Source organism: Euleptes europaea, chromosome 7 (genome assembly GCF_029931775.1).
Source record: "Euleptes europaea isolate rEulEur1 chromosome 7, rEulEur1.hap1, whole genome shotgun sequence".
NCBI lineage: Eukaryota > Metazoa > Chordata > Lepidosauria > Squamata > Sphaerodactylidae > Euleptes > Euleptes europaea.
The window spans coordinates 90,407,443-90,425,625 of NC_079318.1; the positions used below are offsets into that span (position 1 = coordinate 90,407,443).

The window sequence follows — 18,183 nt, forward strand, 5'->3', positions numbered from 1 at the left end:
ATACCTGGAGGTTGGCAACCCTATGTTTATTGGATGTTTTATGCGGTCTTGACTGAATTCGTGTATATATACATATATATATATATATATACACGAATTCAGTGTATATATGTATAGGCAGGCTATACATTAAGCAAATAAAACGAATCAGTGCATTGATCGCGTCCCTCCCTCCCTCCAGCACTTTTGCTGCCATTCTGGGCCAGCTTCTTCTTCTTCCAGGCTACCAGATGATTGTTTCACCTTGCCGGTGTGCTACAGTGTCATTAGGACAACCTTGCAAGAGCTCAGCTGCCAGAACATAGCAGAGCTCAACCTCTCTGGCCTTGGAGATCCATAATGCCCAAGCATTTTACCAAAATGGACTTTCAGATGTTATAAAAGGTTGTGATAAAACGGATACTTTTGGGCTTCTGCCATATATATCCAGAGATGAATATTTAAGTATGAAACTTGGCAGGAAACCATCTCGTTGCTGCCAAACGTAAAGATAATCAACTTTTTTTCTTTTTTAGCAGCAGGGATGGTTTGAAAGCGCACTCCCTGTGTTCAATACAAGTGTCCCTTTCTTCTAGGGTTGCCAACTGCCAGGTACTAGCTGGAGATCTCCCGCTATTACAACTGATCTCCAGCCAATAGAAATCAGTTCACCTGGAGAAAAATGGCCGCTTTGGCAATAGGACTCTATGGCATTGAAGTCTCTCCCCTCCCCAAACCCCACCCTCCTCAGGCTCCACCCAAAAAACCTCCCACCAGTGGCAAAGAGGGACCGGGCAACCCTAACCTGGAGGGTTAAGACAAGCGCATATTGGCTAGAACCAGTGACCTCACCCCCACCCCCAATACACACAAAAGAAATTACCTAACATTTCTGAAAATTTGTCCAGGGAAAAGGTAAAGCGGAAGATGGATGAACAAGCGGATAAACATATATGGACCACTTTTTGTCAAAGGCAGATGGTTTCTTGATGCAGAAGGGGAGGTCCGACAGCCGATCCCGCATCTGACGTCCTGAAATGCTCATCAGCAATGCAAGCAGTCAAACCAGACTCACGCTGTGGGTGAAGACCCCGCTGCGAATTGCTTTTAAAAAATCTTACGCCTGTCTTCATCCTAATGGCCGAGTCTGCTTCTGCTTCATGCCGGAGCAAGCACTGAAGAAGTGGAAGGAGACAGCCGCCCCCTCCCCTTTCTGATCGTAAAGGCCATGTTGGAAACGGAAGCCTGGTGTCTCTGTACTTAAGGGTCAAAGTAGATTTGACTCAGGAGACCCAGGATGAGAATTTCCTGTGGTTTTTTAAAAGGCTAAAAGGTGGGAAGGAGAGGGGGGAGGAATATGCCATCAAGTGGCAACCAACTGATCGTGACCCCAGCATGGGTTTCACAAGGCGAGAGAGGAGCAGACAGGGTTGCCAACCTCCAGCTGGTGCCTGGGGATCTCCCGCTATTACAACTGATCTGCAGGGGACAGAGATCAGTTAACCGCTTTGGCAATTGGACTCCACGGCATTGAGTCTGCCGCTCGTGTGGAAGAGTGGGGAATCAAACCCGGTTCTCCAAATTAGAGCCCGCCGATCTGAACCGTTATGCTACGCAGGCCCTTTCCACCACTACCGCCAGTGCTGGAGTCAAACCCATTAAACTTTAAGCTAAACTTTAAACTTTAAGCTAAAAGCCACCGTTCCAGGGGAGCCAAGGTCAGCGTCTGGGGCTGACCCCAGCAGAATTGGTGGTTGGCCCCAGATTCACCTGTAGGGCTGCCAACCGCCAGGTACTAGCTGGAGATCTCCTGCTATTACAACCGATCTCCAGCCGTTAGAGATCGGTCCGCCTGGAGAAAGTGGCTGCTTTGGCAATTGGACTCTACGGCATTGAAGTCCCTCCCCAAACTCTGCCCTCCTCAGGCTCCGCCCCAAAAACCTCCCGCCGGTGGCGAAGAGGGACCCGGCAACCCTATTCACCTGAAAGGAACCAAGGTCTCCCCTTCACCCATCTGGCCTTTCCTTTGCACGTCCGGACAAGACAGCAACAGCAAGCAAGTCTGTGCTGGCCAGGTCTACCTATGCTTAGACTCCTAAGAAGTCCACGCTTGGAGCCGGTCAAATGACAGCGTCTCCCTGAGCTGTTAAACCCCTCTGGCTCTGCGATTAGCCCTGATAATCAGGGCGCCGGAGAATCAAGCCCGGCATTTCAGAAGAAGCGGCAGAGGCAGAGAGTCTCTTTCGATGCTGCCAGGAGCCGGCGGTGGGGGTCTTTCGGGATGCAGCCGCCCACCCTCATCCTCCCTCTCGCCTTTGAAAACCGCCTTTGATCTCTCTGGGGGAGAAACCAGGTAAATAACATTTTGTGATCGGAAGAACTATTTTTAGAAAAACCTTTTTTTTCCCCTCCAAGTTGAGACCAGCGGAAGTTTTGGGTCAGTTGAGATCAGAGGAACTGTTAAAGAAAGCTCTCGTCTAAGTGCCTTTTCGGATTTTATGGGAAGGTGGTGGGGGGCTGTTGCCAACTGCCTAGAAACACACGTAGTCCAGGTCCGCAACGGTGCCTTTAACAGCCCTCTGGATCAGCACAGAGCAGCATGTGACTCTTTCCTCGGCATGTTATCCCCTCTTAATGCCTTCTTGTCAAACCGTTGTTAAAAGCACAGCCAGGGGGGCTGGTTTAAAATCGGCAGGCCTAGAGGCAAAGAGCGGTGCGTGAAGTTTGCAGCAAAAATATTTATAAGGACTTTCAGAATGGCAGAATTAAGAAGAGCCGGAAAAGCTGTTCTTAGTCCTCATTATGACAATTAGGTCTTGCGATGAAGCAAGTTCTGGGTGGCTGTAGGCCTCCTCTCTATTTTTTTTTCTCCCGGCCTACTTTACAGGGATGTTGTGAGGATGAGAATGTAAGGGACAGGACCTGTGTAAGTTGACCTGAGCTCATAGAATCATTCAATCATAGAGTTGGAAGGGACCACCAGGATCATCTAGTCCAACCCCCCGCACAATGCAGGAAATTCACAAATGACAGCATCTCCCTGAGCTCCTTGGAGGAAAGGTTAGAATACAGGGATGCAAATGTATTGTTGTTGTTCTTGTAGTTACTATTATTATTATTAACCTTTTACTGTTAATGTTGAGTAAATTCATCAATTAGATTGACAGATTAAAAACTTTTCACCAAGGCAGCATTGTGTAATGGTTAGAGTGGCAGACTCCTCCCTCCGGAGAGACCTCCACTCTGCCAGGGAAGGTTGCAGGGTGACTTTGATCCAGGTACACTGTCTCTCTCTCTCTCTCAGCCTAACCTACCTCACAGGGTCGTTGTGACTATAAAACAGAGGAGCAGAGAACCATTGTCTGCCATCTTGAGATCTTTGGAGGAAGGGGGGTTTAAAATGCATTATATACACCAGTGTTTTCGATTAATGGGACGGAATTTTTAAAATCTTATATTTATATCATGAATTAAATAGGGTTGCCAACCTCCAGGTACTAGCTGGAGATCTCCCGCTATTACAACCGATCTCCAGCCGATAGAGATCAGTTCACCTGGAGAAAAATGGCCGCTTTGGCCATTGGACTCTATGGCATTGAAGTCCCTCCCCTCCCCAAACCCCGCCCCCTCAGGCTCCACCCCAAAAAAACTCCTGCACCCGTGGCAAAGGGGGACCTGGCAACCCTAGAAATAAATGAAGTTCATAATAAGAGTAACAATGATAATAGTAACAATGGGTGAAAACGCATGGTCGCTTTAGCCTCCTTCCCTGTTTCAGCCAGGATTCAGCCAGGATCGAACGCATGTTCGGTGAAAACGCATGCGTTCGATGCTGGCTCAATCCTGGCTGAAACAGGGAATAAAGGAGGCTAAAGCGACAATGCGTTTTCGCTCAATGATAAAGGAGGTCAGAAGAGGCGTTCTCCTCCTCTCTCATGGGTATGGGAATGCCTCTTCTGAAATGGAGCCTGACTGTGACAGGACCGTGCAACTGCAAAAAAGAAGAGAGAAAATGCTTTCTTCCAAACTCTTGCTTTATACACAGGCAAGAGATTTAATTGATAAATCCATTGATACCGATTCATGCAATTAATCCATTACAATCTCTTTCATTTTGAGTGGCAGTCTTGGTAATAATCGCTTTTAACGTGAGTAACAACTTCCAGAGAGTGTTCCGGGAAAAGGCCGCTTTGGCAGTTGGACTCTATGGCCTTGAAGTCCCTCCCCTCCCCAAACCACGCCCTCCTCAGGCTCCGCCCCCCCAAAAATCCGGTTATCTCCCTTCCTGGAGCTGGCAACCCTATGTCGGTCTAGGGCCTAGGAGTCTCAGGTTCGAACCCCTACCCACAGTCCCCTGAAGCTCACTGCGTGGCTGACCTTGAGTCATCATTTAGTGTCTCTCAGTCTCAGCCTACCTCCGAGGACTGTTGTGAGGACAAAGTAGGGGGGCAGGAGAGCCATCATTGCGGCCTTGAGTTCCTTGGAGAAAGGGTGGGATAAATAAAATGTGTCAATAGTCAGACACCCTCATTGCTAGGGTTGTCAGGTCTGGGGGCAGAGCCTGAGGAGGGCGGGGTTTGGGGGAGGGGAGGGACCCCAATGCCATAGAGTCCAATTGCTATAGTGGTAGGGTTGCCAGGTCCCTCTTCGCCACCGGTGGGAGGTTTGGGGGGGCGGAGCCTGAGGACGACGGGGTTTGGGGAGGGGAAGGACTTCAAGGCCATAGAGTCCAATTGCAATTTTCTCCAAGTGAGCTGATCTCTGTCGGCTGGAGATCAGTTGTAATAGCAGGAGATCTCCAGCTACTACCTGGAGGTTGGCAACCCTACTCGTTGCTATGACACGAATACCCAAAGGGCCTCCTCTGCTGACCGTATTTTATATCATTCCTTCTTCTTGCCTGTGTTTTTCCCTCTCCCCACCAAGACGTCCCAGGTGCTCTGCCACCGCATCCCTTAGACCCGTGTCCCGCTTTGGCCATCTTGCTTCCCCCTACTTCCCGTAGGCCTTCCTCTAGAACATTCCTCGTAGTCCCCCCACCCCAGAATGACCCTGCCCCCGCCAAGCGTGTCCCTCTTCTCCCCAAGCCAGGTGGCCCGTGTTTGCGAAGCCTTGCAGGAGAGCGGGGAATTCGAACGCCTGGCCCGCTTCTTGTGGTCCCTCCCGCCGTCGCTCACCTTCCGGCACCACGACGGCCTCCGCTGTGCCCACGCCGCCTGCCAGGACTCGGAGTTGCTAGCCAACCCGCTGCCGTCGGCCACATGGCTGGCACCCTGCTGCGGCCAGGCCCCCGTCTTCCACCTGGAACCTTTCGGGACCCTCAGGCCCGGAGACAGATTTTGGGGACCCCTGGTTGACCGACCTCCCGCCCATAAGAAACTGCCCTCTCTGTCGAGGGATCCCGTCCAAGATGGGGAACAGAAAATGAATGGCTTCAAGGTGAGTGAGCTACCAAAGACATAAGTTCAAGGCAGGTAAAAGAGCTGCCAACTCCAGGATGGGAAATTCCTGGAGATTTTTTTGGAGGGTGGAGCCTGGATAGGACAGGGACCTCAGTGAGGTACAGTTAGGGTTGCCAGGTACCTCTTTGCCACTGGCAGGAGGTTTTTGGGACAAAGCCTAAGGAGGGTGGGGTTTGAAGAGAGGAGGGACTTTAATACCATAGAGTCCAATTGCCAAAGTGGCCATTTTCTCCAGGTGAACTGATGTCTATTGGCTGGAGATCAGCTGTAATAGCAGGAGAGCTCCAGCTAGTACCTGGAGGTTGGCAACCCTAGCAACTGGTCAGCCATTGTCTGTAATAGGGTGCTGGTCAAGATGGGCCACGGGTCTGATTCAGCGTGGCCGCTCTTATGTTCTCGTGCTCCCGTCTTGCAGGAAAGGACACGCAATCTACTGAGGGAATGGTATCTCCAGGACCCGTACCCCAACCCCTCCCGTAAAAGGCATCTGGCCCAGGCTACAGGGCTCACCCCCACGCAGGTGGGGAACTGGTTCAAAAACCGGCGGCAAAGGGATCGTGCCGCATCGGCCAAGAACAGGTGAGACACCATGGGGATGGGATGGAATTGAGCATGAATCCTCTTCATTTTTTTCCCAGTTCTTCCGTTCTCTTTTCACCCACACCCACCTTTCTGTTTCTTGCTAGGCTTCAAAAAGAGCCGCCCATCCAGCTGAGTGGCTCTAAGGACCCTCCTCGGGATGAGAGCCCACCTGGCGCCCCCTGCCTGCCAGAGGACAGCAGTATGCCCACTGAGCAGGGGGATCCCACCGCTCCCACCAGTGAGGACAAGAGCAACCAGGGAGCGCTGAAGAGCTGGGGAGACTAACCGGTTCAGGGGGTTCTCGAATCCACAAAAGGACTGGAGGAGGGTGGGGAGTGGGGGGGACAAGTAACGGCGGCGGCAGGGCAGGCCAAGCAAACGCCGTCGCCCCAAATACTCCGTGGGAAAGGTTTTAAGGATGCCGATGGTTTGTGTTACGAGAAGAGATGTGTTCCCTCCTGGGTTCTGGCATTTCTCTAAGCAGCGGAGAAGGCTTTACAAAGCACCCGCTGCGGGAGAGACAACTTTGGTCGACAACGCAGGGCTGGTTTGTCTTTCGATTATCCTGCGAATGTAGCAATTCTCGGTTGTGGTAACGCACGATCTTCCCCTGCCTGCGGGTCCGACTCACGTCCGTTCCGTGACTTCCTCGGGATTTCCCATCCGTTATTTCCCGAAACAATTTGAGGTTTCGTGGGAAGTGCAGGTGTTCGCCGGTACGTGCCCCACACGGGCCGATCCCCATGTGTCCACACATGCCCCCTTTCATCTTTCCCCCACCCTCTCCTCCCCACAGCTCCTTTCTGGTCCACCCCGGAAACATGTCCGCTTGATCCACCATTGTCCGTCATTCCTCATCCGCTCCCTCATCCCCCCCTTTTTTGTGGTACCCCTGCAAAAAAACAACCCCACGACAAACCCATTGACGTGTTTATATCACGAGAAGGAATGAGAGGCATGGAACGCGAGCAGAGGCACGCGCTGGGCCCACGCTAGGAGGGGGCTTCTCTGATGCCTCTTTACAGTTTCTAAGACAGAGACAGCAAAGATCCTCTCCCCACCCCACAGTTCGCACCTGCCGTCCCGTCACTGATTTCGAGAATAAACGGCATCGCCTCACAAGACAGTCAGGTCAATGGGGCATTTCGCTTGGCGAGAAAGCCGGAAAATGTTGAGACTGTTAAGAGGGGCAACAGAGAGAGAGAGAGAGTTTGTGAGCGTGTGCGAATATAAGAGAAGAGTTTGTGCTAAAAAGACGAGTGGCCAAAGGGGACCCATGGGGGCAGGGAGAATGCTTCACCATCAGAGGATCCAGCATGGGAGGGACTATGGCTCAGTGGTAGAGCATCTGCTTGGCGTGCAGACGGTCCCACCTTCAATACCCAGCATCTCGTGTTAAAAGGGATTAGGCAATTAGGTGATGTGAAAGACCTCTGCCTGAGACCCTGGAGAGCCATGGGGAGGGGCTGTGGCTCAGTGGTAGAGCCTCTGCTGCTTGGCATGCAGAAGGTCTCAGGTTCAATCCCCGGCATCTCCAATTAAAGGGACTAGGCAAGTAGGTGATGTGAAAGACCTCAGCGTAAGACCCTGGAGAGCAGTTGCCGGTCTGAGTAGACAGTACTGACTTTGATGGACGAAGGGTCTGATTCAGTATAAGGCAGCTTCATGTGTTCATGTGGTGTAGTGGTTAAGAGCGATGGTTAGGAGCAGTGTACTCTAATCTAGAGAACTGGGTTTGATTCCCCACTCCTACACATGAAGTCAGCTGGGTGACCTTGGGCTGGTCACAGCTCTCTCCGAGCTCTCTCAGTCCCACCTCCCTCACAGGGTGTCTGTGGTGAAGAGGGGAAGGGAAGGTAACTGTAAGCCTGTTTGATTCTTCCTTAAGTGGTAGAGAAAGTTGGCATATAAAAACCAACTCTTCTTCTTCTTCTTGGGTGCAGGGTTGCCAACCTCCCGGTAGTGTCTGGAGATCTCCCAGAATTATATCCAATCTCCAGGCTACAGAGATCTGTTCCCCAGGAGAAAATGGAAGCTTCAGAGAGGGGACAGTGTGGCACTGTATCGTGTTGAGGTTCCTCTCCTCTCCAGGCACCACCCCCTAAATCTCCAGGAATTTCCCAACCGAGAGCTGGCAACCCTAGAGTAGAGCCAGCACAGACTCCAAAATTCCTCCTAGAGACCTCAACAAGCCTCAGACTAGAGAGGGGATGGATAGGGTTGCCAGACTCCAGGTGGTGTCAAGAAAAACTTGTGCTGTTCTCATTAAGGTTAACAAAAATCACAGCCGCTATGGCCAGCCAATGTCCATACAATGAAGACAATAATGCAGCTCAAATGTCACTGATATTTATAAGACCAATATTATGTGTATACATTCAATTATCAGCTAAGACAAAAGACAAAACGGAAGAAGAAGAGTTGGTTTTTATATGCCGACTTTCTCTACTAGTTAAGGGAGACTCAAACGGGCTTACAATCACCTTCCCTTCCCCTCCTCACAACAGACACCCTCAGGTATGGGCTGAGAGAGCTGTGACTAGCCCGAGGTCACCCAGCTGGCTTCGTGTGTAGGAGCGGAGAAACAAATCCAGTTCACCAGATTAGCCTCCGCCGCTCATGTGGCGGAGTGGGGAATCGAACCCGGTTCTCCAGATCAGACTCCACCGCTCTTAACCACTACACCATGCCAGGCACACCACAGAGCCGTTTCAGGGAGAACGCCATTGGCACCCCTTGTGTACAGACACCTACTAAGGAGTACAAGGGAAAGCAGATGCATCACCTTGTATAGGATGATCCTGGCAATGCATAGTTAATAAGAAGGTGACTGGAGAAGGACGTGAAAACAGGAACTTACTGGGATCCTGTATCGCCTTCAAGTTTTGCCATCACTCAAAGTTTTTCTGCCTGAATCACTTACCTTTGTGATACGATGCTGCCACAATCCTTCATCCGTCAGAACTTGGACGCTCAATTTATTTCTTCTATATTAGTTGGTGCTATTGGGAGCCAGCATGGTGTAGTGGTTAAGAGCGGTGGTTTGGAGCTGTGGAGTTTTATCTGGAGAACCGGGTTTGATTCCTCCTCCTCCACATGAGCGGTGGAGGCTAATCTGGTGAACTGGATTTGTTTCCCCACTCCTACACGTGAAGCCAGCTGGGTGACCTTGGGCTAGTCACAGCTCTCTTAGAACTCTCTCAGCCTCACCTACCTCACAGGGTGTCTGTTGTGGCGAGGGGAAGGGAAAGGTGATTGTAAACTGGTTTGATTCTGCTTTAAGTGGTAGAGAAAGTCGGCATATAAAAACCAACTCTTCTTCTTTTTCTTCTTCTTCTTCATTGTCTTCATTGTAAGAACATTGGCTGGCCATAGCGGCTGTGATTTTTGTTAACCTCCAGATGGTGGCTGGAGATCTCCTGCTATTACAACCGATCTCCAGCAAATAGAGATTAGTTCCCCTGGAGAAAATGGCTGCTTTGGCCACTGGACCCTGTCAAATAAATGCAAAGCAGCCCGGACCTTCTCTACAGTGCCCTTTTTAATGGATTTGGGGCCCTTCTTATGGTCAGGCAAAACTACCTTTTCCATGGAGCCTCTGACTTAACCCTTTAGCCTGTACCATCCCCCCAAACAGAAACAAAGCCCCCCCCCCACACACACACACACTGGATTTGTGTTCACTAAAAAGCACCCTTTGTTGTTTGGCTGTAAGCTCTTTGGGGCAGGGATCTTTGTAACTGTTATGATGGTGTTACTCTGTAAAAATTGCTATGTATATGGATAACAATTTACAAATAAAAAAAATTCCCCCTTTCGTGATATGATTATCTGGGGCATATAGATAACCTGGCAGTGGAGAAGAGGTTTATGGATACCACAGACCACCAAAAAGAAAAATAAGAGAGGTCTAGATCAAATCAGACCTGAATTCTCCCTTGGAGCTAAAATGATTAAATTGAGGCTATCGTACTGTGGTCACATCATGAGAAGAAAAGGCAATAATGCTAGAAAAAGTTGAAGGCTGTAAGAAAAGAGGGAGACCCAACAAGAGACAGATTGACTCAAGAAAGAAAACCACGGCCTTCCGTTTGTAAGACCCAAGTAAGGCCGTTAACTATAGGATATTTTGGAGGCTGTTAATTCATAGTCACAGATGACTTAGGGCAACCCCGTAGGGTTTTCAAGGCAAGAGACGTTCAGAGGTAGTTTGCCATTGGCTGCCTCCGCGTCACGCTTCTGTCATTCCCGCTGGACTTGGAATTGACAGTTTCATTGAGCTATCCTATGTGACCCATCTCCCATTCATCCAGCGGAACACAACTCTGCTTCTGGTAAGAGCGGAGGAAAGCTGTCCTTCTGTGCCTAGTTGCAACAGAGGAAAGCACCAACATTTATTGAATGGATCCACGGTATCCATCTGATCCATGGGGAGGGGCTGTGGCTCAGTGGTAGAGCATCTGCTTGGCATGCAGAAGGTCCCAGGTTCAATCCCCGGCATCTCCAGATAAAGGGACTAGGCAAGTACGTGATGTGAAAGACCCCTGCCTGAGACCCTGGAGAGCCGCTGCCGGTCTGAGTACTGATTTTGATGGACCGAGGGTCTGGTTCAGTAGAAGGCAGCTTCATGTGTTCATCCCCTGCTTTCTTTGGCATGTATTATTATTCATGACAGCCATTTATAAGGTTGGATTTGCCCTCCCTGTACTGATAACTACCTGGTCAACGGGACCGCCCTGCCAAGAAGCAAGGCAAACCTTGGTGGCGGAAAGCGCTGTCAAGTCGCAGCTGACTTACAGCAACCCCTCGTAGGGTTTTCAGAGGTGGTTTGCCATTCCCTGCCTCTGTGTAGAGACCCTGGACTTCTCTGGTGGTCTCCCATCCAAGGACTAACCAGGGCTGACCCTGCTTAGCTTCTGAGATCTGACGAGTCTGGGCTAGCCTGGGCAGTCCAGGTCAGGCCTGAAGGTGAATCTTACCATCCCTTACTATCCAGCATTTCCTTCAGTCAGGATCAGGAGCAATAATTTTCCTTACCACTTAGCAGGAGAGCACAGATGGATAGAAAAAGAGCCTTGCTGGATCAGGATGTGGTGATGGCTGCCAGCTTGGAAGGCTTTAAGAGGGGAGTGGACATGTCCATGGAGGAGAGGGCTGTTCATGGCTATTAGTAAAAATGGATGCTAGTCATGATGCATCCCTATTCCCTCTAGTATGCCTATTATATCAGGTGCTGTGGAACACAGGCAGGACAATGCTGCTGCAGTCGTCTTGTTTATGGGGCTTCCTTAGAGGCACCCAGTTGGCCACTGTGTGAACAGACTGCTGGACTTGATGGGCCTTGGTCTGATCCAGCAGGGCTTTTCTTATGTTCTTAAGTCCATCCACTCCAGCATCCTTTCCCCCAAAAGTGCTTGCCAGATGCCACCAAAAAGGCCCAACAAATGGGATACAACTGTCCCCCCCCCCCCATTGTATGTCTCCTGCATCTATTCAGGGATAGAACCAGCGTGGTTTAGTGGTTAAGAGCAGTGGCTTGGAGTGGTGGAGTCTGATCAGGAGAACCGGGTTCGATTCCCCACTCCTCCACATGAGCGGCGGAGGCTAATCTGGTGAACTGGATTTGTTTCCCCACTCCTACACATGAAGCCAGCTGAGTGACCTTGGGCTAGTCACAGCTCTCTCAGCCCCACCTACCTCACAGGGTGTCTGTTGTGGGGAGGGGAAGGTGATTGTAAGCCGGTATGAGTCTCCCTTAACTGGTAGAGAAAGCCAGAATATAAAAACCAACTCTTCTTCTTTTTCTTTTTCTTTTTCTTCTTCTTCTTCTTCTTCTTCTTCTTCTTCTTCTTCTTCTTCTTCTTCTTCTTCTTCTTCTTCTTCTTCTAGACTGCCTCTGAACACTGAGGTTCCATTTAGCCATTCTGGGAAACAGACGTCAATAGGTTTATCCATTCCACCGTCTCACCCCCTAAATTCATGCCCATCTTTGCATCTTTAATTGTATAATTCCATTTTCTGCAGTGTTAGATGCTTTTTTCTTCCTTCTTTTTTTTTTTGAGGCACTGTTTCTAATTTGTATTCATCCTGCCTCTCAAACACATGAGGTGTCTTGAATGGAATGAAATGCAATGACATCATCGTTTAGCCTTGGGTGGATCCGAGGAGGAGCAGCGGATTTGTGGGGGGGGGGGTCAAGGGGGCGCAGCCAGGACTGCAGAAGGTTTGAGATTTTTAAAGCCAGGGATGGATGGCAAGTGAACCAAGGAATGCCTCCCACCTCCATCTCCCTGTCACTCAGCAACGGTCTCCATGGCGACCTTGGAAGGCTGAGGATGCTCCGAGGGAAGAGCGTGTGCGGAGCGGGTGGTCCCTTGCAGCCACCACCCGCAGGGAAGTGACTTATTTCCGAACAATTGACTCCATCTGCTCCCTGCCATGGCAGCGGCATCTCTCTCTCCCGCTTGCCGCTGCAGAACCAAAGAGGGATTCCAAGCCGAGTGCCATCATGAACACATGAAGCTGCCTTATACTGAATGAGACCCTCGGTCCATCAAAGTCAGTATTGTCTACTCAGATCGGCAGCGGCTCTCCAGGGTCTCAGGCATAGGTCTTTCACATCACCTAACTGCCTAGTCCCTTTATATGGAGATGCCGGGGACTGAACCTGGGACCTTCTGCATGCCAAGCAGATGCTCTGCCACTGAGCCACAGCCCCTCCCCATGGCTCTCCAGGTTCTCAGGCAGAGGTCTTTCACATCACCTACCTGACTAGTCCCTTTAACTGGAGACGCCGGGGATTGAACCAGCCACCTTCTGCATGTCAAGCAGATGCTCTGCCACTGAGCCACAGCCCCTCCCCATTGCTCTCCAGGGTTTCAGGCAGGGGTCTTTCACATCACCTACCTGCCCGGTCCCTTTAACTGGAGATGCTGGGGATTGAAACTGGGACTTTCTGCATGTCAAGCAGACCCTCTGCCACAGAGCCAGGGCCCCTCCCCATGGCTCTCCAGGGTCTCAGGCAGGGGTCTTTCCCATTACCTACCTGCCCGGTCCTTTTAACTGGAGATGCTGGGGGTTGAACCTGGGACCTTCTGCATGCCAAGCAGATGCTCTACCACTGAGCCACAGTGCTCAGAGCCCCTGAATTGGGGCTTAATTGGCACTATACATGAGAGATACTAACCAACAAGGAATCTTGTCTCCCTTTACAGGTATCCTGTTGTTTTCTTGGTCTCTCTGACCACTGGAAACAGCCATTTTACATTTCATTTAGTTCATGTACACCCCGGCTTTCTCCCCAATGGGGACCCGAAGCGACTTGCATCGTTCTCCTCTCCTCCATTTTATCCTCACAAGAACCCTGAAAGGTAGTCAAAAAGGGCAAGAGTCCAGTAGCACCTTAAAGACTAACAAAAATATTTTCTGGTAGGGTATGAGCTTTCGTGAGCCACAGCTCACTTCTTCAGATAGCTCATACCCTACCAGAAAATATTTTTGTTAGTCTTTAAGGTGCTACTGGACTCTTGCCCTTTTTGACTACTGCAAACAGACTAACACGGCTACCCGCTGTGAATTACCTGAAAGGTAGGGTAGGCTGAGAGAGTGACCGGCCCAAGGTCACCCAGTGAGCTTCCATGGCATGAGTGAGGATTGGAACCCGGGCCTCCCAGATACTAGACCAACTCTCTTAACCACTGCACCACACATGAGGCTGGAGGGTTGCTTTTTAAGGTTGCCAACTCCAGGTTGGGAAGTTCTTGGAGATTTGAGGGTGGAGCCTGGGGAGGGCATGACCATAGATTCCACCCTCTGAAGCTGCCACTTCCTCCTGGGGAACTGATCTGTGAAGTCCGGAGATCACTTGTAATTCCAGATCTTCATGTCCTGCCTGGAGGTTGGCAACCCTACTGATGACACCATTAGACTGATTAATGACTCCTCTGTGGAGCTGTGTAAAACTGAAAAGAGAGCCAGCGTGATCTAGACATTAGGAAGAATTTTCTAACAGTTAGAGCGGTTCCTCAGTGGAACAGGCTTCCTCGGGAGGTGGTAAGCGCTCCTTCCCTGGAGGTTTTTAAGAAGAGGTTAGATGGCCATCTGTCAGCAATGCTGATTCTGTGACCTTAGGCAGATGATGAGAGGGAGGGCATCTTGGCCATGTTCTGGTCACTAGGGGTGTTGTGGGGGGAGGTAGTTGTGAATGTCCTGCATTGTGCAGGGGGTTGGACTTGATGGCCCTGGTGGTCCCTTCCAACTCTATGATTCTATGAATCATTGTCCTCCAAAACATCCAGTCTTTAACAGCCTTGCTCAGGTCTTGCATATCTACGATTCTATGGTGTAGTGGTTAAAAGCGGCAGACTCTAATCTGAAGAATCGGATTTGTTTCCTCACTCCTCCACATGAAGCCCGCTGGGTGACCTCGGTCCTCTCACAGTTCTCTCCAAACTCTTTCAGCCTCACCTACCTCACAAAGTGTGGGGAGGGGAAGGGCAGGCAATTGTAAGCCGCTTTAAGACTCCTTAAGGTAGAGGAAAGCGGGGTATAAAAACCAGCCCTGCTTATTATTAGTATATTGTATTTTATATGGGGTTTTTTTTAAATTAAAAGAAAAGTAAAGCACTTAGGAAAGCCATATACCAAACATCTTAAGTAAATACCGTAACTGGGGGCAGGCTGTGATTAGGGATAAACTGCCAACCTGGATTCAGAATCAGCTCAGAATTTACGAGATTTCTTGGTAAAGGCTGGAAACCAACTCATCTGTTTCCCAAGAACTCTCTCACATTACCGCATGGATGCTGATGCTGCTGCGCTCACGTGCTAGAGATTTATCTGGAGCAAAATGCCAGGGCGTTGCTGGATGATAGCCCTGCCCGTTGGGGATTGTCGTTGGTCTTGAAATCAAGTTCATGGCATCATTTGGCACATGAGATACCCACGGTTTCACTACTGTGTTTAGAGTTTTATTAAGAGGTTAACATTACATAACCTCTGCATAGGTGCCCCTGACCTGGATGGCCCAGGCTAGCCTGATCTCGTCAGATCTCAGAAGCTAAGCAGGGTCAGCCCTGGTTAGTATTGGGGTGGGGGACCACCAAAGAATACCAGGGCTGCTGTGCAGAGGAAGGCACTGGCAAACCACCTCTGATAGTCTCTTGCCATGAAAACCCCAAAAAGGGGTCGCCATAAGTCGGCTGCGACTTGACGGCACTTTACACACACACACACACACACGCATAGGTGCCAAGGACTATTGAGTTGAACAAGATCATTGGGCTGTACCACTTCAGTCTGTAATTGAGGGGGAATTGCACCACTTTTGATATTCCTCTACTCCACATTTTTATTTAAAAACACCCTACATACAAATGTTCAAATTCTTTTGTAGCCATGAAGCGCCACCTTAGAATGGCCATTGTGCAGTGGTTGGACTAGATGGCCTCGAAGGTCCCTTCCAATTCTATGTCCTACCTCCGTAGCAGAAGGATGAAAGATTAGTGCTGGGGAGCTCATACCTTGCACTCAGAAGGTCCCGGGTTCAGTTCTTGGCACTCCAGTCGACAGGCTCTCAGGCAGCAGGGTCAGGAAAGATTCTCCACAAGAGATCTTGGAGAGCTGATGCAGCTAAACTACATTCATTTTGGGAGGACTCATAGCTTAAGTGCTTGCCTTTAATGGAAACGGTCCCAGGTTCAATCCCTGGCCTCTCCAGTTAAAAATGCCCCCAAATGTATGCTTTGTCTATATATCTTTCAAATGCAGTTTTGTAATCACGAAAACAACACAAACGAAAACAAATGAAACAAAAAAAGGAGCAGCGGCTTTGCCTACAAAGTGAAAAGCAGTACTTAATCCCGCCCCTCCACCCCAAACTGGAAGAATTGATTCATGGATGCTGTGACCAGCTACAGAGAGAAAACAAAAGTAATTAAAACAAAGGAACGAATTGCAGGATCTTTGCTGAGGAAAAATAGCAGGAGGTTGGCTGTAGAAATAGGCATTGTTGCATTTCCATGGGGGACACAGTGCTGTTATTAACAACCCTTTATAAAAATCTACACATATTACATTGGGTATACTTCTACCCCAGGCCAAATTCCTGAAGTGTCTTTAGGTAGAAAGCTTTCCCAAAAAAGACATTTCAGTTAGCATACGTCATTGTGTTTCACAGTATTAAAATATCAAGACCTTGGAAGCACAGTCACCTGATGCCGAAATGTTTCTTTTGCACACTGAATAATTCACACTGGCCCGGTTTCTTTAAAAACCTATAATAATAGGTTAAAAAACCCAGGACAACAAGGTTCAAAGATATTTTAAAAGTAACAAATTTTCATGACTTTTAAAAGGAAAAAAACATACAACTCATAATTTCTAATGTTTCTGGACCGTGGGGTATTTTTCTACCCCAAAAGCCTAACTCTCTCTGATGCAGTAAATATTCTGTAGGTTACTATGAAAGCTCATCTGGTAGTTGTTAAAGGTTGTATCTCTCTAGAGCATTTAAAAATGGTTCCCTGAATCAGCATTTTCTTAATGAACTCATGGGGCATTTTTATTTTACCCCAAAAGGTTAAACAAGCTTGGAGTAAAAAAAAAAAAAAAAAAAAGGACTCCTTGACAAAGATTTTTGGGATTGCTTTATACCCTGGATGCTTTTTGTTGGTTAGAATCATAGAATCATAAGAGTTGGAAGGGACCACCAGGGTCATCTAGTCCAAGCCCCTGAACAATGAAGGAAATTTGGAACTACCTATCCCCCACACCCCCAGTGACCCCTACTCCATGTCCAGAAGATGGCAACAAAAGCCCTCCAGTATCCCTGACCAATCTGGCCTGGAGAAAAATTCCTTCCTGACCCCAAATGGAAGAGCTGGTTTTTATATGCTGACTTTCTCTACCACTTAAGGAAAAATCAAACTGGCTTACAATCCCCTTCCGTTCCCCTCCCCAAAACAGGCACCCTGTGAAGTAGTTGGGGCTGAGAGAGGTCTAAGAGAGCTGTGACTAGCTCAAGGTCATCCAGCTGGCTTCATGTGGAGGAGTGGGGAATCAAACTGATCTCCAGATCAGTCCACCGCTCCAAACCACCACTCTTAACCACTACACCACACTGGCTCTCTGTGGCAATCGGCATTTCCCTGGGCATGTAAGAAAGTGCCACGAGAGCCAAACACTGACTCATCCCTTCCTGCCCTCCCTCTCATGATCTGCCTAAATGCACAAAGTTTACATAAAGCAAAGTGGTAACTGGCTGTATTTGGGAGGCATTGTTTACTACTGTGCAGGGGACAATGTCCTAAGAGGATTGAGTTGTACAGCCACTAGTCCATGCAGAAAAGGAATAACCTCGGGAGGAGCTGTGGCTCAGTGGAAGAGCCTCTGCTTTGTATGCAGAAGGTCCCAGGTTCAATCCCTGGCAGTTAAAAGAATTGGGTAGTGGCTCCGTAATCAACCAAAAGGGAGACCGCAGCCAAGAAATCAGGACTGAGACTGGGGAAGGGCAGCCATGAAGGAGCTAGAAAAGATTCTGAAGTGTAAGGATGTGTCACTGGCCACCAAGACTAGATTAATTCATGCCATCGGATTCCCTGTTACTATGTATGGGTGTGAAAGCTGGACAATGAAAAATGCCGACAGGAAGAAACTAGATTCCTTTGAATTGTGGTGTTGGAGGAGAGGGTTACGGATACCCTGGACTGCCCAAAAAACACATCAGTGGGTTCTAGATGAAAGTAAGCCTGAACTGACCCTAGAAGCTAAAATGACTAAACTGAGGCTATCGTACTTTGGTCACATTATGAGAAGGCAAGAGTCACCGGAAAAGACAATCATGCTAGGAAAAGTTGAAGGCAGCAAGAAAAGTGGAAGACCCAACAAGAGATGGATTGACTCAATAAAGGAAGCCATGGCCCTCAATTTGCAAGAGCTGAGCAAGGCTGTTCAAGATAGGACGTTTTGGAGGACATTGATTCATAGGGTCGCCATGAGTCGGAAGCGACTTTATGGTACTTAACACACACACACACAGTGGGCAATGTGAAATACTCCCTACCTGAGACACTGGTGAGCTGCTGCTAGTTGGAGTAAACAATACTGACCTGGATGGACCAAGGGTCTGATTCGATATCAGGCAGCTTCGTGTGCGACCAAG

At 49.2% G+C, this 18,183-nt stretch overlaps 1 protein-coding gene and 1 non-coding gene across 2 annotated transcripts; both read left to right on the top strand.

Moving 5' to 3' along the window:
- Positions 1-5,025: 5,025 nt before the first annotated feature.
- LOC130480870 (homeobox protein SIX6-like) lies at positions 5,026-6,308 on the top strand. Its single transcript, XM_056853491.1, has 3 exons — positions 5,026-5,418; positions 5,857-6,020; positions 6,128-6,308. Exons 1-3 carry the CDS (start codon positions 5,026-5,028, stop codon positions 6,306-6,308), a joined length of 738 nt encoding a protein of 245 aa, XP_056709469.1.
- An 11,077-nt stretch (positions 6,309-17,385) lies between these two features.
- Positions 17,386-17,457, top strand: TRNAT-UGU (transfer RNA threonine (anticodon UGU)). The gene has a single exon. It is a non-coding gene; the product is annotated as a tRNA-Thr (tRNA).
- The last annotated feature ends 726 nt before the right edge of the window (positions 17,458-18,183 follow it).